General features: G+C 56.3%; 1 protein-coding gene across 1 annotated transcript; it reads right to left on the reverse strand.

Annotated features, from left to right (window-relative positions):
* Positions 1 to 3121: 3121 nt before the first annotated feature.
* Positions 3122 to 14202, reverse strand: EMC7 (ER membrane protein complex subunit 7). Its single transcript, XM_054162237.1, has 5 exons — positions 13953 to 14202; positions 10245 to 10364; positions 7199 to 7337; positions 6214 to 6294; positions 3122 to 3298 (listed from the first exon to the last, which is right to left on the reverse strand). The coding sequence occupies exons 1-5, from the start codon at positions 14186 to 14188 to the stop codon at positions 3146 to 3148; spliced, it is 729 nt and encodes a 242-aa protein (XP_054018212.1). The 5' UTR covers positions 14189 to 14202; the 3' UTR covers positions 3122 to 3145.
* Between the last annotated feature and the right edge of the window lie 6772 nt (positions 14203 to 20974).

Genomic DNA, 20974 nt, shown 5'->3' on the forward strand with positions numbered 1-20974 from the left:
CCTCACTGCACGCCTCTGCTGTCTCTCTGATCCTTCTGGGAGCTGATGTAAGCCTCTGAAACACAACAGGAAGCCAGCAGAACTATGGACAAATTGCTCCTAGGCCAGAGAATGACAAAGCCTACAAAGAACCAACAGTTGTGGGAGGAAGGCAGCAGGATGAGCCAGCCCCAGCTGAGGAAGGAAGTCTTCCTCCTTCTGGCCACGAGGAAATCAGCTCCTCAGCAGCCCAAGCAGGTTCTGCACTCCTTTAATGGCTGTCAGGAGGCAGCAGCTCCTCCAGCTGTCTTATGCTGCCTCAAGCAGCCTCACCAGAAGGAAGCTAATCCTTGTTGGGAACATGGAGAGCTCAGACCTAACGTGGAAGAAAGGCAACTAAAAAGCTAAGAGATTCAAGCTGAACTACAGCAAACATGGACTTGCTGCAGGGACAGCCTGGCATCACACCACTAACTGCAACAAGCTGGGGCTGCCTCCTGCCTGGGGGTGCTGAAGGCCAGGCTGGATGAGGCCTTGAGCAGCTGAGTGTAGCTGAGAGGTGTCCCTGGGCATGGAGGGGAGGTTGGGGCAGCTGAGCTCTGAGCTCCCTTCAGCCTGAGCCATGCTGGGGGTCTGTGAAAGCTATCAAATAAGCTTTGCCAAGGGGCACTGGAGACAGCTCAAGATCACATCAGAAGTGACCAAGGCACTCTGGCTAGAACCTCTTCTCTCACTTCACACACACAGCCCTAAATGACCACCACAAAGCAGGTCCCATTGTAACTGGCATTAGTGCAGTACAGACCAGGCCACCCTGCAGGTCACATAGCACAGAGGTGTCTGCCAAGGAGAGGAATGGTGCACAGGACTGAGAGAGTAACATTAGGCAAGAAGATGCTTGCTCCTGGGAGTGCTCAGGTAACAGGTTTGTGGGGTGGGGAGAGTGTTCTGTTGAGCAAGGCAAGGGAGTGGCACTCCTCCTCTGATCCTGATGCACAGACATTACCTGCACCTTGCTCTCAGTCCTGAGGGAAAGGGAAGTGGTGAGTATTCCATATGCTCCTTCCAGCCCCGCTGGGGTCCTTGCAGTTCCTGGAAGCTGTTTCACTCTGAGCTCTCACAAACTCTTTCATGGCCTGTGGTCTCCATCAAAGACAGATTAGAACTGTGAGCAGACAGAGGGCAAAGTGGCAGCAATCCTTCTGCTCTCACCTTGGGAACAAGGAGAGGTGCAGCAGCATGACTACTTACCAAGCAGTGAGTGAAAAAGCTTCATGTGATGGAACTGTGCTTCCAGTTACTGTTAGCCAAAAGGAACTCAGGGCTTGACCTTGCAGGGCAGCAGAGAAGCAAAGCTGCCCAGCACTGCTCTCTGGCTCTCCCTCTGAATTCAGTGAGATGCTGCTGAAAGAGCAGGCTGGCTGCTGGTGGGTTGTTTTCTTTACAAGGCAACATGACACTGAGCAAATCCTCCCAGCAAGAATATCCAAACATGCTCTTGCCTCTACTGGATGGATTTGACTTAGTAGCTACAGCTACGACCACTCAAATACAACCAGACCAAAACTGGGCAGCTTACTTTGCAAATAGCTGTGGAGAGCAATGAGGTCTCCCTCAGCCTCCTCTTCTCCACACTAACCATCCCCAGCTCCTTCAGCTGCTCTCCATCAGATGTATTCCCCAGGCCCTTCCCAGCTTCCTTGCCCTGCTCTGCCCTGGCTCCAGCACCTCCACATCTCTCTTGCACTGAGGTGCCCAAACTGGACACAATACTCCAGGTGTGGCCTCCCCAGAGCTGAGTCCCAGGGGACAATCCCCTCCCTGCTCCTCTGGACACAGCATTGCTGATCCCAGCCAGGATGCCTTTGGCTCTCTTGGCCCCCTGGGCACACTGCTGGCTCCTGTTCAGCTGCTTGTCCATCAGCACCCCCAGGTCCCTTTCTGCCAGCAGCTCTCCAGCCACGCTGCCCCAAGCCTGGAGCCTTGCTTGTGCAGGAGCTGGCACTGGGCCTTGTTTATGTTTGCACTGGCAGGAGAAATAAATGCATCAGAATTTATTGTTTCAGGAGTCCTTCAGTGTTCAGTGCCTCTGGAATCAGACACACATTACTCATGCTGCATGGACACTGTGAGCCAGGAAGTTCCAACTCTCAAAACAGCAAAACATTTATGCTGAGGAGAAGTTCCAGGCAGCTGTTCAGGGGGTCTGGAAGCATTACCAATGTGCATCCACTGCAGAGCTGCTTTGTTTTCTGGTACCCTTTGCCTGCAGCTCCTGGGTAGCTTGAAAAGATGCTGCAGTAGAGACACAGAGGTGTGCTACCAGAGCAAAGCTTGGCCAGTGGCTCAGCACAGCCAGAGAGACACCATCCTTGGAACAGTTTAAGCAGAGTAGGATCTACCTGCCTGTGTCTGGCCTGCAGCCACACTGCTGAGGTGAATGCACAACACAGAGACAGCAGTGGGAACCCCAGGAGCTGCAGAAGCGGTCTGAGTGATCTACAAAGACCCAAGCCAAGTGCTCATCATGCTGTGCACCCTGGATTCAACACTCCTTTGACAGAGCTGAAAATGCTTTCTGCTGCAGGATGCTTTGCTTTCCTCCCACCCCAAGGAGCTTCCAGCAGAAAGATCAGGTTGAAACCGGGCCAGGAAAAGCAGAAAGTCCTCGGACTGAAGTGTAGAGGCAGCAAACAATGTAAGGTAAAACTCCTTTATATGTAACACATAGGACAAGATGACACAGCACACTGCTTACTCAGCAAACCCACCACTCCCATGCTGCAAGGATTTGTTCACTGCAGAACTCAACAGCAAATACACAACATTGAGGTCCCCTCCAGGCTGAGCTCCACTTCTGCCACTGCTGAATCTTTTGGGTACAGTCTCATGATTAAGACACTCATTGCTGGTTAGTGTGTAACCTGTAATAACGCTCTACAGACCCCAGGGAGCCCAGCATCCTCACTACCTGTGCAGATCCAGCGTCGAAGCCAGGGCCCCTGCCTGCTGCCACGTGCACAGCAGCTCGCAGAGCCCGAGGGCAGCCGGGGAGGGGGCTGCAGCCCGTGCCCGCTCCCAGGGTGCAGCAGAGGCTGTCTCCGGACAAAGGAACGTGGTACTGAGCGGCAGAGCTGTGCACACCAGGCTCAGGAGGAAGGCTCAGCTACCTCCTCTTTCCAGAGCTACTCTTCCCTGCTTTACTGCTGCTGCCCCCGGACTTGCTTGAAGCCTTCGAGGAGAAGAGCCTCGTCATGAACTCCGAGACGTCCGGCAGCTCGTGGTTGGAGTTCAGCATGTTCATGGACTGCTCCATCTCCTGCGTGCAAAGATCACATCACCGGGGTGCCAGCAGCCTCAGGGCCCAGCAGGGGGCCGTGCCACCTTGCCCAGGGCACACTGCTGCACGTGCTGCGCCCCCCAGCCAGCTGCCCAGGCGCACCCAGGGAGAGGAGCCCCGCCGCCGAGCACTGCTGGGAGGCAGAGGGGAGCCACGTCTCAAGCGGTCTTACAGGCCAGCCAGCTCAGTGCACGAGGCAGGACACCCCAGGAGACAAAGACATGCCATTCCTCACCCCCTTTGCTCCCAGACTGAAGCTGGTGGCTGCATTTCAGGCCTGTGTGCTCACACATCTCACCTCCTTTTGCATTTCAGCACCAGCATCATTTCTGCTCAGCCTCAGAAGGTTTTGGAGCTGTTTGAAGGCCTTGGGTATTTTAGTGCCCTACTCACTGCCTACATGAAGCTGTAAGTGTACAGCTTCTCTTTGTGCCATGGAAGGCAGGACTTTAATCTGTGATTTTAATCCAGCTGAGCTTGATTAACTTTAGAGTTCTGCACTGGGGCCCTATGAGCCCAAACCCACTGGGACAGGGTAAAACAAATGCTGAAGCAGTTCAGTGCCCCCAGCAGCTGAACTGCACAGCCTCAGTGGGATAAGGCTTACAGTAATTGCCAGCTCACTGTCAGACTGTCAGCCTGCCCTTCCAGTTCCCATCCAGCATGGTACAGCTTGAACTGTTCCCCAGGTACACAGCAAAAGCCTCCTTAGGGAAGCTGCTGCACCTGTACTGCATCTGCACCCAATGCCTCTGCAAGCACAGCTACTCAGGCATCAGCTGCCTGCATCTGGATGGGGCCACCCCCAGGCACACATCCAGGCTGGGTGCAGAGCAGCTCTGGAGAAAGAGCCTTGGGGCTGTTGGGTGCTGAGCAGCTCCCCAGGAGCCAGCAGTGCCCTCCTGCAGCCCTCAGGCAGCTGTGTGCTGGGCTGCAGCCAGAGCAGGGTGGGCAGCAGGGCAGCAGAGGGGAATCTGCCCCTGGGCTCTGCTCTGCTCAGACCTCACCTCCAATCATAGTATCAGTCAGGGTTGGAAGGGACCACATGGATCATCCAGTTCCAACCCCCAATCCTGCCTCCAGTTCTGGGGTCCCCAGCATGAGGACACAGAGCTGCTGGAGAGAGTCCAGAGGAGGCCACAGAGATGCTCCCAGGGCTGGAACAGCTCTGCTGTGAGCACAGGCTGAGGGAGCTGGGGCTGTGCAGCCTGCAGAGGAGAAGGCTCCAGGGGGACCTCAGAGCTGCCTGCCAGGAGCTGAAGGGCTCCTGCAGGAAGGCTGCAGAGGGACTTTCCATCAGGGGTCTAGAGACAGGCCAAGGGGGAATGGTTTGAAGCTGAGGCACAGCAGGGTCAGACTGCAGCTGAGGAAGAAGTTCTTCAGCAGGAGGCTGCTGAGACTCTGGCCCAGGCTGCCCAGGGAGGCTGTGGCTGCCTCCTGCCTGGGGGTGCTGAAGGCCAGGCCAGGGGAGGTTGGAGCAGAGGAGCTCTCAGCTCCCTTCCAGCCTCAGCCAGCCTGTAAGCACTGCCACATCAGTGACAACAGTGAGGAAGAGCCCCCAGAGTTCAGCTGTTTGGGGAGAGGGGCCATGGCAGCAGCATGTCTTTGTCTCCTGCTCTCAGTGAGAATGACAGACAGCAGAGCATTCCATAGCTCTGATAGCATTTGAGAGGCTTGACATAGAAACCCCACCCCAAAAGGGACTCCCAGAGCTGTAAAGCACTACTTAGGACAGTGGTCACTTGGAGCAAAGGAGTTTAACCAAGCCCTCCACCAGCAGCCCCAAGCCAGACAGGGACTACTTCTAAAGCCAGGAGAAGATTTAGCAGACACCTTGAGGCTCCACTTTGTCCTAGCCCTCTGCTGCTTGGCAATGGCATGAGGGGAGGACAACAAAGCACAACAGTGAATGACTCCATGAGGACTGCAGATCAGCCCCTGCAGCACCTGCAGCAGCAGCCTAGGCAGCTCTGGGCTCAGCTCACAGTGCATTTAACAGCTCAGGTTAGGCTGCTGGGTAAGAGGCTCCCCCATCACAGCCTCCTCAACACACCTCCTGCTAGTTAGCTGGTGTCTGAACCTGGAGTGCTGGACTGACACAGAGTGCAGTTGACTGGAAGCTGATAACCACCTTGGAGAAGCTCTCCTGCTCTGAAGAAACAGCTCCTGCTGTGCTGCAGCCAGAGCTGGGCCAAAAAACTGCACTTTGTGCTCTGCAGTTAGCAGCAAACTCCTGTGAGACCCCACCCCAGTCCTGCCTCCAGTGCTGCTGTCCCCAGCAGGAGAAGGACTCAGAGCTGCTGGAGAGAGCCCAGAGGGGGCCACAAAGATGATCCAGGGGCTGGAGCAGCTCTGCTGTGAGCACAGGCTGAGGGAGCTGGGGCTGTGCAGCCTGCAGAGGAGAAGGCTCCAGGGGCACCTCAGAGCTGCCTGCCAGGACCTGAAGGGATCCTGCAGGAAGGCTGCAGAGGGACTTTCCATCAGGGGGTCCAGAGACAGGCCCAGGGGGAATGGTTTGAAGCTGAGGCAGAGCAGGGTCAGACTGGAGCTGAGGAAGAAGTTGTTCAGCAGGAGGCTGCTGAGACTCTGGCCCAGGCTGCCCAGGGAGGCTGTGGCTGCCTCCTGCCTGGGGGGGCTGAAGGCCAGGCTGGATGAGGCCTTGAACAGCTGAGTGTAGCTGAGGTGTCCCTGGGCATGGAGGGGAGGTTGGGGCAGCTGAGCTCTGAGCTCCCTTCCAGCCTGAGCCACCCTGTGAGTCTATGAAATGCTAGAGTTCCTTGCTGGGACAGCAGCACTGTCTCAGCTGGATGAACTGGAGGGAAGTGCAGCTTGGCTTTTATTCCTTTCCTGTACCTGCACCCCCCCTTTGCTCCCCTGCAGCCCCAGGTACTCACCCTTCTCATGTCAGGGTCACTGGTGTTGACAACCTTGGGCAACAGCACAAATATCAGCAAGGGAAGAACCATCATCATCACCTGCACAGGGAACAGCAGACACTTCTTCAGCTGATGTGCTGCTCCAGACATTTTCAGACACAGTGACAAAAAGCTCTCACCTGGGCAGGCAGCTTTTGGAACTGCTGCACTGGGAGCAGCAACCCAGGAGGAGTCACCCAGGTGCCAGGGGGAGAGCTCCTGAAGCAGCACTCTGCTGTACAGAGCAGCCTGCAGTCAGTGCTTGTGGCCTCCCCCAGCTCCCAGGACCACAGTCCTGCACCACACCACACCACACCACACCACCACCCTGCTGTCCAAGGAACCAGCCCAGGGGCTGCTTTCAGAGGACATCAGAGTGGTGTGGATGGAGGTAAATGATGTCACTGCAAAGCTGCTGGTTTAGTTTGGCCTCAGTGCTGAGAAACTGTTGCTTGCAGAACACCCATTTGAATCATTCCTGCAGGGCAGAGCTGCACTCTGCCTCTCAGCTGATGCCAGCAAAGCAGCCAGAAATGCCTGCACCCTGATGGCCTCTGCAGCACCTCAAGCTCAAGGCCTGCAGCACAGGAAGATGGTTCTCTGAAGCACTGTCCCATTCAAGCCCCCTCCCCATATAGAGAGCTGAAAACCAGCTTCAGCTCCCTCCCTGGAGTGTTCCAGGCCAGTGTGGATGAGGCCTTGAGCAGGGCTAGTGGAAGGTGTGCCTGCCCATGGCAGGGGACTGGGACTAGATGATCTTCAAGCTCCCCTCCAACCCAAACCACTCTGTGACTCTATGTGGGAGGAGAGGTCACACAAAACTTTATGACCACATAAACCCCAAAGGGATGAAATCATCTCCCAGAAGAGCCCAATGCTTTGCTGAGCTGCCTCACCTTGGCACTCTGAGGAGCCTGGACTTGGCCCCCAGCACATCTCTCAGCTGTGTGCTGCTGGTACATACCATGGGGTTCATGAGGAAGTCTGTCCATCCCCAGGACTCTCTCTTTATGAAGTATGAAGGAGGTCCAGAAGATTTCATCTGGAGTGGGTATGGCAGCCTGACAACCTCAGAGGTTTTGATGTAGTTCACATACCTGGCTCTGGGGAGCAACATGGACATCACTGAGAAGAGAGGCAGCAGCTGCAGGAGCAACCACCACACCCCAGGGCCTCCCAGGGCAGAGCTCCAGCAGCAGGCTGCAGACACAGCTCCCTGCTGGGCACTGCCAGCCAAGCTGCCCTCTCAGAAGCTGGCTTCTCAGCAGCACACTCTGTGGAATCAGCTGATACTGCATTCCCAGCAGGCTGAGCATCCTAGCTGGAGAACAGAGCTGCACCCCAGAGCCAGCACACCTCTCTGCTCAGGTGGCACTGCCCCAGCACACCTCTCTGCTCAGGTGGCACTGCCCCAGCACACCTCTCTGCTCAGGTGGCACTGCCCCAGCACACCTCTCTGCTCAGGTGGCACTGCCCCAGCACACCTCTGCTCAGGTGGCACTGCCCCAGCACACCTCTCTGCTCAGGTGGCACTGCCCCAGCACACCTCTCTGCTCAGGTGGCACTGCCCCAGCACACCTCTCTGCTCAGGTGGCACTGCCCCAGCACACCTCTGCTCAGGTGGCACTGCCCCAGCACACCTCTCTGCTCAGGTGGCACTGCCCCAGCACACCTCTCTGCTCAGGTGGCACTGCCCCAGCACACCTCTCTGCTCAGGTGGCACTGCCCCAGCACTCTTTTCCTCCCCTTGGCAACAGGCAGCATTAGCCAGAGGGTGTCACAGCAGGCACAGCTTAGAGCAGTGTGGTGCAGCTGCAGCAGAGTTTGCTTGGGGCAGGCACCAGCTGTTTCTGCCAGAAGCCAATGCCACCTTCCCCTCCAGTGCATCCCTTGGCAGCTAGCAGTGCTGGCCCTGGGCCTGGACAAAGCTCTTCCACAGCTGCTCACAGCTATTCTTCAGACAGTCACTTTGTGCTCTCCTCCAGCTACTCTTCGTGCTGTGACCATCCACCAACCCTGTCAGGAATGACTTCTGCCTGTTGCAGAACCCATTCCTTCCTCTCACCCAGTGCTGATCCCTAGAATGTCCTCCCCTCCTCCCTCAGGACTATGTATTTCCTTCAGAGCTTTTGAGCTATTTAGGTTGGGAAAGGCCTTTAAGGTCCTGAAGTCCAAGCACTAGCCCAGCACTGCCAGCTGCACCACCAAGCCATCTCACCTGCCTCTCTTTTGGAGGCTCCCAGGGGGTTATGCAGATGCTGGCTGCTCCTCCTAAGCCTTGCAGTACCTTGTTGAAAGGCAGAGCTTCCCTGAGGAGAGCCCAGCTGCCCCTGCCCTCATGCAGGACATTGTATTTCTGCATCTCCCAATCCTAGTCCTCAGCAGTTCCCAGCTGTGGACAAGCTAAGCTCGCTGGAGCTTTGCTCTGCAGCCACATCCTATCCACCTTCTGCAGGGCAATTTGTTATCTCTAGCCCTCAGACACCACCAGAGTGCTAAGGAGAGGCTAATCACACTCCTGTGGCTGCTTCACCAAGCATCCATTCTGATGCCAAAGGGACTGCCTAACACAGCACTGACAAAGTTTGGAAGACAATCTCAGCTCAAGCTGTGCTGCTGCTATTGTTATCCTCCCCATCATTACCATCATTACTAACAGACTCTGCACTGCTTGCAGTGTGGGACTGCTATTTTTCACCTCCCTTAAGAGACTGCTGCTGTTTGTGGTCCTGAAAATTAACAGCAGCCTTTGTGAGACACTGCAAAAGGCAAACTTGGGAGGTAAGGCACTGCAGGTGTGGCTGCAGAGAAGTGAGCTGCAGACATCTCCATGTCAATGGCAATCAGCCAGGTTCCTGTGCTACTGGAGAGTGTGCCCTCACAGCTGGGCAGCTAAAGGTGGTAGGGATAGGTTGGGGACTGACCTGTTGGAGGGCAGTGAAGGGGAAAGGGGCCTGGGGGTCCTGGTGGACAGGAGGATGTCCATGAGCCAGCAAGGTGCCCTTGTGGCCAAGAAGGCCAAGAGCAGCCTGTGGTGAGGTCGAGGAAGGTTCTCCCCCCCCCTCTCCCCTGCCCTGCTGAGGCCACATCTGGAATATTGTGTCCAGCTCTGGGCCCCTCAGCTCAAGAAGGACCTCAGGGAACTGCTTGAGAGAGTCCAGCACAGAGCCCCAGAGCTGCTGCAGGCAGTGCAACATCTCCCTGTGAGCACAGCTGAGGGAGCTGGGGCTGGGAGCAGAGCAGCCTGAGGGCTGCCCTCAGTGCTGGGGATAAAGATGTGCAGGGCTGGAGCCAGGCTCTGCTCAGGGATGGCCAAGGGGCACTGGGGGCAAGCTGGAACAGAGGAGGTGCCAGGGGAACAGGAGGCAAAACTTTGTCCCTGTGAGGGTGGCAGAGCCTGGAGCAGGCTGCCCAGAGAGGCTGTGGAGTCTCCTGCTCTGGAGCCTTCCCAACCCCAGCTGGATGTGTTCTGTGTGCCCTGCCCTGGGTGCTCCTGCTCTGGCAGGGGGTTGGGCTGGGTGATCCCTGGAGGTCCCTTGCAGCCCCTAGCACTGTGTGCTCCTGTGCCAAGGTAACATTAACACTAAAGCCAGCATGCCACAGAAATGGGCTGGCAACTCCCAGCATTTGCCAGGAAGTGCAAGGAGCCTCTTATGGAGGGGGAAGAGAAGCAGTTCAGCACTTAGAGCTGGAAGGAGTTTGGCTTCATTGTGTCACATCCTGACACAAGAGGTACTGACACAACATGTAGTGCAGTGTATTGTGGGAGAGCTGCAGGAGAGTAACAGAAGAAAGGGCGGGAGGTGGCTTACCAGCTCCGTCGTGTTTAAGGCCTTAAATGTGAAAGGAAGGAAGGAACTCAGACTGTGGATTTTGAGGGGAGGGGGTCTGCCCCAACCCATTACAGAGGCATGCTGCCAGAAGTGGTGCTAAAAGAAGCTGAGGAAAGGCCTGAGGTGGAGCAGGCCTCCAGGCCTGGTGGCCCTGCAGAGAAGCAAAGCCAGGCTCACCTCATCTTGCCTTTGGAGGTGATGTCAACTCGCACGGGCTCGAACTTGTGAGCAGGGGATATCACCTCCACCACGTAGGAGCCCGAGGGCACCTCGTGCACCACGAAGCTGCCATCTGTCCTGCAAAACACAGGGAGAGCCACTCAGTGCAGCAGGCTCCAGCAGGCCAGGCTGTGCTGCACCGCTTCCAAAGGCAGAACAGCAACAGTGTGCTTGCAGAGGAGACAGCGCTGGGCTGCTCAGCACCCTCCAGAGCAGCAGTGACAGCAGCAGCAATCACCAGCCACGGCCAGGGCTTTCTCATGCCTTCAAGTGCTGTCTTGGAGGAGTCATTTCACAGCCTAAAGTAAGACTTGAAGTGGTTAGCTGGGGCAGAATCAACCTCCACCTTCCTTCCCCCTCCCAACACACAGCCAATGAGGTTTGCTTTGCTGCAGTGCTTCTGCTGGAAGCGAGAAAGCCCCCAGCTGACATCCTGCAGAGCGTGGGTGGCTGCTAGAGATGACTTTAAATGCCCCAAACTGCAGTTGGTGCCTGAAGAGGTTTGGGGCTTTTCTCCCTTTCAATTGCTCCCTTCAGGCCTGAGCCCACGCTGGAAAGCTCTATCCTAACATGAAGGAAACCAGGAGCTCTGAACATACACACTGAAGGGGTTCTCAGCCAGGCTGCTTTTAGCCTCAAGCATGAAACCTCAATGTTCACTGAAAATATTAGCAAAGGGAGGCTTGAAAGCTTCAGCACCAGTTGCCATTCAATTAAGACCACAGAAGCATGCAGCTTGCCTCCTACAGGCTTCCAGAAGTTTCCAGGAAGATAAAATGTAGTGCTCCCTGCCCTCTTAAAAGGGATATGAAAGATACCTGCCATGAAAATAGAAGGAAAGATACTGCCCCTGGAAAGAAAAGCCAGCCCCCTGGAAGCAAGAGGAAAGATCCCCCCCCTGGAAAGAAAAGCCAGCCCCCTGGAAGCAAGAGGAAAGATCCCCCCCTGGAAAGAAAAGCCAGCCCCCTGGAAGCAAGAGGAAAGATCCCCCCCCTGGAAAGAAAAGCCAGCCCCCTGGAAGCAAGAGGAAAGATCCCCCCCTGGAAAGAAAAGCCAGCCCCCTGGAAGCAAGAGGAAAGATCCCCCCCCTGGAAAGAAAAGCCAGCCCCCTGGAAGCAAGAGGAAAGATCCCCCCCCTGGAAAGAAAAGCCAGCCCCCTGGAAGCAAGAGGAAAGATCCCCCCCCTGGAAAGAAAAGCCAGCCCCCTGGAAGCAAGAGGAAAGATCCCCCCCTGGAAAGAAAAGCCAGCCCCCCTGGAAGCAAGAGGAAAGATCCCCCCCTGGAAAGAAAAGCCAGCCCCCTGGAAGCAAGAGGAAAGATCCCCCCCTGGAAAGAAAAGCCAGCCCCCTGGAAGCAAGAGGAAAGATCCCCCCCTGGAAAGAAAAGCCAGCCCCCTGGAAGCAAGAGGAAAGATCCCCCCCCTGACAATAAGAGATACCTCCCCTTAAAAGCTCCCTCTCCAAAACCCACAGAAAATCCATCTCCTAAACCCAAAGCCTGTCTCCCTGCTGAGAAGCAGCCCCAGTGTTCTCTACCTTTCTAAGGCTAATACAAAGGTATCTCTCCTAAAAGCAAGACCCCAAGTCAAGGCCAGAGAGTTGTTCCACGGGGGCAGCCAAGGTGAGCCCCTGGGCCCTCAGAAACCTGCCTCAAGAAAGCAAGGGAGGTGAATCCCCTTCAAAGTCAACCCTCAAGAAGAACTTTGTCCTGATGTCCTTCACTGAAGGTCTCTCCCAGAGCTGCACTTTGGAAGTCAAGGAACTCGCAGCAGGAAGCAGAGCAGGCAGTGGGTGGTGCTGACTAATGCCTTGTGATGCTGAGCCCCTGGGGATGCTTCCACCTCCTGCTGCTGCAGGTAGCCAAGGGTGCTTCCCAGCCCTTCCCTGCTCATTCTCATTCTTCACAGCATTATGCTGAGAAAATTCAATGAACAGCCTGTGGCTTTGGGGGGGTTGGTTTGGTTTGTCCCTGGAGATTGGTGTGACAAAGTGAATTCTCCCTCTGCAATGCTGGTATCCAATACTGCCTGCTCTGAACAACAACAGAAGCTGAATGCTCCTCACAGGAGAGGGAAAGCAGCCAGAGTTACAAAGATGCCCTTTGAGATACTCAGAAAGTGACTCTGCCACATCCCAGAGTGATCTCCCTCTTTCTGATGACTGGAATGGCATCCTCCTAACACCCAGTCACCACACGCCTGGGAGATGGGGACAGATCTTCTGCTACACCAAATGCATTCCAGTGTCCTTCCCTGCATGGCAAGGACCCTCCTCCTGTGCCTGACGTATCAGCTATGGAAGGAAACACTTCCTCTAACCCCCTTCTTGCTCACAGGCACGCTGCCTGCCAGCACTGTGCTTCCTGCAAGGGAACAAAAGCCCAAGGAGCATGGAAGCACTTCTGCAACAGCACACCACACCCACCTGCAGGCGTTCACAACCTTGTAACGCTGCTTGGCATCGAGTCGTGATTTGCTATCTGGCCAGAGCTGTGTCATGAGCAAGGTATTCTCTCAGCTACTTCCTCATATTTCATACACCTACACTGCCCAGCAAGCACCTGGAAACTCACCAGCCCCACAGCATTGCTCACACCAGCTCCTGAACACGCCAGGCCCCCACACCTGGCTCAGCAGGTCCCTACACCGGCAAGGTCCTGCAAGTCTGGCAGAGTCCAGCCTGCTGCGTCCTCCTCTCGACAGCTCCCAGGGCCAAAGTGCAGCTCAGCTTTCACTGCAATGATCAGAAATGCCCTGTGCTCAGGAGGTGCTGTTACCCTCACTCTGTACTCGTCCGGAGCCACGACTTGAAAAGCCACCTCTGACACCCTACCAAAAGCGATAACCCTCACCTTAAACCAGCTCCTACACCTCCAACTATGGGAGCAGCTCTCCATTCTGGAGACAATTCCTGGAGCTTATGATCCCCAGATCCTTTGCTGCTATGACTACAGCCACTGCCTCCTGAGACCCAGTAAGCTCAAGTGATTCTTTAGGGCTTCCAAGGAGCAGGCAGGACCCCGTGAGCAGCAATGCAGCTTGTCCCTTGCAGTGCCCTACCCTGGTACAAAGCTCTGGGCAGGCACTGCAAGAGTCAAGTACGGCTCAAACATTGCTCCAGAATGGTTAAATACTTAAGCTTAGGTCTTAAAAAAGACAGGAGTGCATCCACAAGAGCTGAGACCAAATCTGGAGTCCAGGTTTAACGCAGACGTGTGGGGTTTTGTCTGTTGTGTGGGGTGTTCTGGCCTTCGGTTAGGTTTCGGCAGGTCGTTTTTGGGTTGGGGTTTTTGGTTTGTTTCTAGCTAAAGCGCGGTTCGGTTTTTCCGCCGGCCCCAAGGCGCGCAGCCGCAGTCAGCCTGCAGGAGGCCGAGAACGAGACCCGGGGCACGGCAGGTTCCCGTTCTGAGCCTGTCCGCTCCTGCCGCCTTAGAGGCGCGGTGCGAGCGCAGGGGCAAGGCCGCAGCCGGCTGCGGGATGCTGCTCTGCACGGCTCCCCGGGACCGGCTCCCCGGGACCGGCCCCGCCGCCATCTTACGGCCGCCACCGGGCAAGCGCGGAGGGCACCTCCGAGCGGCACCCGCAGCGCAGGGCGACGTCGGCCCCAGCCCACCGACGGCCGCCCCCTCCCCGCCGGGGCCGAGCCCCCCGCCCCGCCCGTCGCTCACTTCAGGAAGCCGACGTGCTCCTCCCCGTCCACCAGCACCCGAGCCCCCGCGATCCAGTCCTGCGGCTTCACCCCGGGCACCACGGCCCGGCCCTCGATCTTAAACCTCTCCCCGGAGCCCGCGCCGCCCGGCGCCTCCGCCGTCCCCGCCGCCTCCGAGCCGCCGGCGCCGCCGGGCAGCGGCGCCGCCAGGAGGCAGAGCAGCAGCAGGCACAGGGCCCCGCGCCGCGCCGCCATCGCGCGCCGCCGCCCTCCCGCCTGCCTCCCTCCGCGCGGGGAGCCGGGCCGCGGGCCTGCCGCGCCTGCGCGCCGCAGCGGGAAGAGGGCGCGCCGCGGGGGGACGCCAGGGGCGCGGGCCAATAAGAACGAGGCGAGCTGGGCGCCGCGGGGTGACGTAATGAAGACGGGCCAATAGGAGCGAGGTGAAGCGGGCGCCGCGCGGTGATGTCAGGGGCGCGGACAAATGAGCACAGGACGATAGGGGCGCGCTGGGGGGACGCAAGGAGCGTGGGCTAATAGGAGCGAGGTGAAGGGAGCGGCGCGGGGTGATGTCAGGGGCGCGGGCCAATAAGAGCGAGGCGACACGGGCGTCGTGGGGTGACCTGTGGAGCGCGGGCCAATAAGAGCGAGGCAGAGGAGGCGCCGCGGGCTCTCCCGTGCGGGCAGCTGCGGGAATGCCTTTGACAGCCTGCAAGCGCCGAGCCGCGGCCGGGCGCGGCTCCCCGCGGCGCCTCGCAGGGAACCCCGGACAAGCCTGCGCACGGTGGGACCCTACCTGCCGCCGCGTCAAGGCGCCCGGGCTGCCGGTCAGCCCCTTCCCTCCCGCGCTGGAGATGAAGGGGGAGGTGGAGAGAGAGCTGCTCCGGGGCTGCAGGCACGGAGACCTTTCTGATCTTGCAGTCCCCGCGGTGCTCACTGGCCCTGCGGGCAGCAGCGTTGCTAAGAGTGTTCCGCGGGGGTTGCTCTGAGTGCGGCAGGGCTAGCTTGCAAGCTGGACAAGCTGCCCCCGATCGCGGGTGTGGGACAATTGGGTTCTTCCAAGAGGAGAAATGGAGTGGGCGTTGGGAGGGCTCCGTGCTTCAGTCGGTGAGCAAAGACAAAGGATTAGACAATTTGCCACTTGACTGTGGAAGGAAAGACAAGGTGCAGCTGCAGAACGGACGCGAGGGAGAAGTAGATGTCTGTGCCCTGGAAACAGTCACAATTGTTTACTTAAGAACAGAGAAGATAGTTTAAGTTTCACTAGTGGAAGGTATCATACAAAGAAGAAGCAGCCCCAGAAAAACACTAAAATCGGTCATAAACCCAAGGCCTGAAGTGCTTTAACCACTTACTTACAGCTCTGCAACCTGTTTGTGATGAGTAACTGGGAACTTGTGGGCACAGAGCTGCAGGAGCAAGAGGAGAGCTGTCACAGCTCCCCCTGGCCCTGTCTGTACCCAGCGTGTCCTGTGACACCTCCCCGCTCCCATTGTGGCTATGCTTGCTTCCTTTCTGGCTCTTAGGTCAGGGTTAATTACTGACCACTGTGCAAACATGTAGTCATTAAGCATGATTCTGCTGGAGATGATGAACCTGGCCCTCAGCCATGACTCACACACCACCCCCTGTGAGTGGCAGCATGGGAATTGCTTCCCTGGCAGAGCTCTTGAGAGGTCTGCTTTGGAGACAAACAAGAGCATCAGTGAAGTCCATCTATCACCAACTCACAAAAGCAAGAGGCTAACAGTTTTGGGGCTGGAAACCTAAGAGTGCTGGAACCAAACAGTGTCAGCAAGGAGCTCCTCTGGAGTCAGTAACTTTGAGCACAGCTTTTTCCATGCATGTCCTTACCAACAAAACTGCTGCACAGCAGCACTGATGTTAAAGCCAAGGACACAGCGCTGCTCCCAGTGTAGAATAGGATAGAATAGAACTAACCAGGTTGGAAAAGGCCTTTGAGATCTCCACAGCTTCACAGAGTAAAGACACAGGTTGCTTTCAAACCCATCAACAGTGGCTTTTTTCTGTACCCAGTGCAAAAGTGCTCCTGAAGAAAGCGTTAGGATGCTGCAGGAGCACACAGAATGGTTGTGCCCTACAGGTCTGAGGATTTACTCAACCAAAGAATTTAGATAATGCAGTTACTAGGCTTAAATCATAAGAAGGACACAGAGCTGCTGGAGAGAGCCCAGAGGAGGCCACAGAGATGCTCCCAGGGCTGGAGCAGCTCTGCTGTGAGCACAGGCTGAGGGAGCTGGGGCTGTGCAGCCTGCAGAGGAGAAGGCTCCAGGGGCACCTCAGAGCTGCCTGCCAGGAGCTGAAGGGATCCTGCAGGAAGGCTGCAGAGGGACTTTCCATCAGGGGGTCTAGAGACAGGCCCAGGGGGAATGGTTTGAAGCTGAGGCAGAGCAGGGTCAGACTGGAGCTGAGGAAGAAGTTCTTCAGCAGGAGGCTGCTGAGACTGGCACAGGCTGCTGCTTCTGGAGGGAATGTCACTGTTACCAAAGTTGTGTCAGCAGTTTGGTTTCAAGTGAATGCTTCATCAGAAGAGAGAGGAAACTGCCAAGGAACAGCTTCAGTTCAGTTGAAACAATCAAACAGTTCCACCACCCTCCTGAAACTACACTCAAGGATGACCTCTGTGTTTCAGAGCTGTCTCTTCACTGGTGGATTCTCTCCCTGTATAACAGCTTCACAGAAACCAGCAGGGCTCGGAAAGTTTCTGCCCTGCTCACAAGCAAATCCTCAGTTTGGTCTGGGCTGCTTCAGCTGGTGCTACAGAGCTGTCAGAGGGATGGATGGGAGCTGGCAGCCCCTAAAGGGTTTGAGCAAAGAGGCTGTGATGCCATCACACTGCTGACACTGCCAGCTGCAAGGAGTTTACAGACCAGTGGAGCAGGACTTGGCTTTGTGTGGAATCGTTTTCACAGGTGGACTGATAGCAAAACTTGCTGTGTTGGTTTTTCATCCCTATAGCTCACCCCTAGAAAAGAATGAAACTCACCTTTGACCACTGCAGGGCAATTGCACTGAGAGCTTCTCTACCTACAAAGCTGCTGGCACCTTGGCCACTCTTTAAGTCTTGGCTTTTGAAAGCATGAGCCTGGCACTGCTGTACTGCACTGCTGCACTGCACACACACAGGACAGAAACAGCAGCAGCCCACAGTCTGTTGTGTGTGATTCATGCAGGGCTGGTGACCTTCAGCAGACAGGCAGGGAGCAGCTTCAGCCATCTGCCTCCTATCTTACTGTAGCCCCTGAGAGGGTCCCCACTGGAGGTGTGCAGGTAACACCCCATGCTCCAGAGCAGCAATGCTGGCTCCCAAGGGTTCAGGGGAATCAAAGCCACAGACCTGGCTGAGAGGAAGAAGGGATTAGATGTGCATCACAATGCTCACACCAACACCAAACTAACTAGAGGTGAGAAGAATCAAACTGCTCACCCAAGCCAGCAGATCTCAGAGAACACAAACCAAAGGTAGAAGAATTTAGACTAGAGGTACTGTGAAAGGCCACAGGCAGGTAGGTGCTGAGCTGTCCTTCACCAGGAGCTTTACTGTGATGAAAGACAGAATGAACACAAGTTTTGCAGCTCATGTCCTTCAGCAGTGCTGGGGGGCATTGTTGGGGTTTGTGGGGAAGGGAGTTGTTGAGGTTTTTGTCTGTTGGGGTTTGTGTCTGGGGGTGTTGGGGGGGGGACAGGGTTGGGTGGATTTTTTCGGTTGTTTGGGGTCTTTTACCTTTGAAAGGCAATCCACTGTAGCATGGAATCATGATGCCATCTCCTGGCACTCCTCAGTGCTGCACGGGAAAGGTTTAACATAAGAACAGCAACTGAACAACTCGGGATTGCAGCCTGGAGCCAGTGACAGACCCTGTGCTGTCCTGAAGGTGAGCTGCCCTGGGAGGGTCCTGCTGCTGACCTGGGGCAGAGGGGTAGACAGGCTGCCCTCCTGACCTACAATCACAGAGTGGTTTGGGTTTGGAGGCACCTCCAAAGCTCACCCAGTCCAACCCCCTGCACTCAGCAGAGACATCCTCCACTGGATCAGGTTGCTCACAGCCCTGTCCAGCCTGACCTTGAATAGCTCCAGGGATGAGGTCTCAACTCCCTCCCTGGGCAGCCTGTTGCAGTGTTCCAGCAGCCTCCTGGTGCAGAACTTGTTCCTCACATCCAATCTCAATCTGCTCTGCTCTCATTTCAAACCATTGGCCCTGGTCCTGTCCCTGCAGGCCTTTGGGAACAGTTCCTCTGCAGCCTTCCTGCAGGATCCCTTCAGGTGCTGGCAGGCTGCTGTTAGGTCTGCCTGGAGCCTTCTCCTCTCCCTCAGCCTGGCCTCACAGCAGAGGCTCTCCAGCCCAACTTCCAGGCATTGCATGACCTGCTCCAGAGTATCAGTCTGCTTCAAAGAGATTGCTCATCAAGTGCCCTGGATAATTATCCTGCCCTCCATCCCTGATGGACTGCTGCATGTTGGGGCAGAACATCTCCTCACCCCTGTAAGCTCAGTAGCTGTCAGAGCAATCTCTGCCTCTCCAGCATGTCCATCCCCACAGCATGGAGCCAGCAGGTACCACTGAAGGCTTTTCTGTCTCTCAGAGCCAACCTTCATCAACCTCTTTGTTTGCTTCCACCCCAAGGTGAACACTGGAGAGTGCCGAGATTCAGATGTCACCCCCAAGGTTTTGTTGTGTGCTGGAGGCTGGTTTTACCCTACTGTGACTGCCCCTGTTCACTGTGGAAGTTGTGCCTGTGTCTCTGTCAAGCAGCAGCAGAGCACAAACCGTGCAGGCAGAGCGTTGCAGCATCCCTGAAGCTGCCCAGGCAAGAATGCCCCAGAGCAGGGTGCCACACGTCCTCAGATTCCTGTGCAGACACCACCTGCAATCATCCCTGGGAGGCTGCAGTGACACATCACTGCAGCATCTGCTCTCCACAATTACAACTGCTCTCAACTCCTTACCTCTTGGGATGCAGCTAAGTGCTGCCTTGGTCCTGACATCCGGATTTTACTTCCCTAGTGACACAAGGTGGCCTCCAGATAGCACAGCATTAGCAGAACCCTACAGGGTGACATGCAGAAGTCTTCTTTTGCTTTACTGCACTACTGGTAAAGAGAGCACCACAAGAAACATTTCCTTTTGCATTGCAAACTCAAGGCAGAGTTCATGTGCTGTGCAGAACTGGTTCTCATCAGACAGGAGGCCAGAGCAACGTGAAGTGGCTGCAAGGACATTGTAGGATGCTCTGCCATGGAATATACAGAATGGCTCAGGCTGGAAGGGACCCCAGAGCTCAGCTGCCCCAACCTCCCCACCATGCCCAGGGACACCTCTCAGCTACACTCAGCTGCTCAAGGCCTCATCCAGCCTGGCCTTCAGCACCCCCAGGCAGGAGGCAGCCACAGCCTCCCTGGGCAGCCTGTGCCAGAGGCTCAGCAGCCTCCTGCTGAAGAACTTCTTCCTCAGCTCCAGTCTGACCCTGCTGTGCCTCAGCTTCAAACCATTCCCCCTTGGCCTGTCTCTAGACCCCCTGATGGAAAGTCCCTCTGCAGCCTTCCTGCAGGATCCCTTCAGCTCCTGGCAGGCAGCTCTGAGGTCCCCCTGGAGCCTTCTCCTCTGCAGGCTGCACAGCCCCAGCTCCCTCAGCCTGTGCTCACAGCAGAGCTGCTCCAGCCCCTGGCTCATCATGGATTAATTGCTGCCAGCTGTTTCCTGTTTCTTGTTTCACTATTGGCCTGGGATTCTTCCACGACCATTCTCAAGCTATTATGGAAATAACCAGCTTTTGTTCTTCTACCCTGAGATCTTTGCCTTACCTGAAGGCAGTGCTTTGGAGGTGCACTGCAGGGAAGCCAAGGCTGAACCCAGGGTCTGTGTTAGAAGTGCACTGCCCTTGGTGTGGGCTCAGCTGCTCAAGGCCTCATCCAGCCTGGCCTTCAGCACCCCCAGGCAGGAGGCAGCCACAGCCTCCCTGGGCAGCCTGTGCCAGAGGCTCAGCAGCCTCCTACATACTTTGAAAATTAAGTCATTTTCAGCTTTAGAGGCCAAGATTGATCACCTTAACCTTCCCAAGAGCAGCATGAACTCCTGTCCATGCCATATAATCCATGCCTTTAGACACCCACATGGTTTTCCTCCTTCGTTCTTTGAGCTATAACAAAAGATGATCTTTGTGTTTCCCCTAACAGTCTGGTCTGGGTTGGTTTTGTTAGGGGTTTTTTGTTTTGTTTGCAACAAAACCAGCAGTAGCCTCAGCCACCTTCAGCTGCCTCTTCTGCCTCTCCAGCTCCTTGCTTTCGTTCTTTGTAAATGAATTTGACAGCAGGTTGCTCTGGGAAGCTCTGTAAGGCATCTGGTGACCTCCAGGCACCACTGGCAGCAGCAGCTTTACTCACTGACAGCTCCCCAGGAGCCAGCAGTGCCCTCCTGCAGCCCAGAGGCAGCTGTGTGCTGGGCTGCAGCCAGAGCAGGGTGGGCAGCAGAGGGGATTCTGCCCCTGGGCTCTGATCAGACCTCACCTCCAATCCTGCCTCCAGTGCTGGTGTCCCCAGCACGAGAAGGACACAGAGCTGCTGGAGAGAGCCCAGAGGAGGCCACAGAGATGCTCCAAGGGCTGGAGCAGCTCTGCTGTGAGCACAGGCTGAGGCAGCTGGGGCTGTGCAGCCTGCAGAGGAGAAGGCTCCAGGGGGACCTCAGAGCTGCCTGCCAGGAGCTGAAGGGATCCTGCAGGAAGGCTGCAGAGGGACTTTCCATCAGGGGGTCTAGAGACAGGCCAAGGGGGAATGGATTGAAGCTGAGGCAGAGCAGGGTCAGACTGCAGCTGAGGAAGAAGTTCTTCAGCAGGAGGCTGCTGAGACTCTGGCCCAGGCTGCCCAGGGAGGGCAGTGATGGAGTTCCAAGATGCTGGGGCAGGCAGGAGAGCTCCCAGCAGTGAGTGCATGCAGGTGCCTGCAGTGCTGTGTGAACAAGACATGTCCTCACTGCCCAGCTCCTGGGTCATGTTCTGTGGGGTCACAGAACCCTGAAGGGGATAAAG

Source organism: Dryobates pubescens, chromosome 5, assembly GCF_014839835.1.
Source record: "Dryobates pubescens isolate bDryPub1 chromosome 5, bDryPub1.pri, whole genome shotgun sequence".
Classification (NCBI taxonomy): domain Eukaryota; kingdom Metazoa; phylum Chordata; class Aves; order Piciformes; family Picidae; genus Dryobates; species Dryobates pubescens.

Bases quoted from the DNA above. Each gene is read 5' to 3' on its own strand.
- EMC7 (XM_054162237.1), bottom strand. From the start codon at position 14,188: ATGGCGGCGCGGCGCGGGGCCCTGTGCCTGCTGCTGCTCTGCCTCCTG. The intron at 6,295-7,198 runs GTATGTACCAGC...TTCCCTGTGCAG, and splicing joins ACTTCCTCATGAACCCCATG to GTGATGATGATGGTTCTTCC. The intron at 3,299-6,213 runs GTGAGTACCTGG...CTTTGCACGCAG, and splicing joins GTGACCCTGACATGAGAAGG to GAGATGGAGCAGTCCATGAA.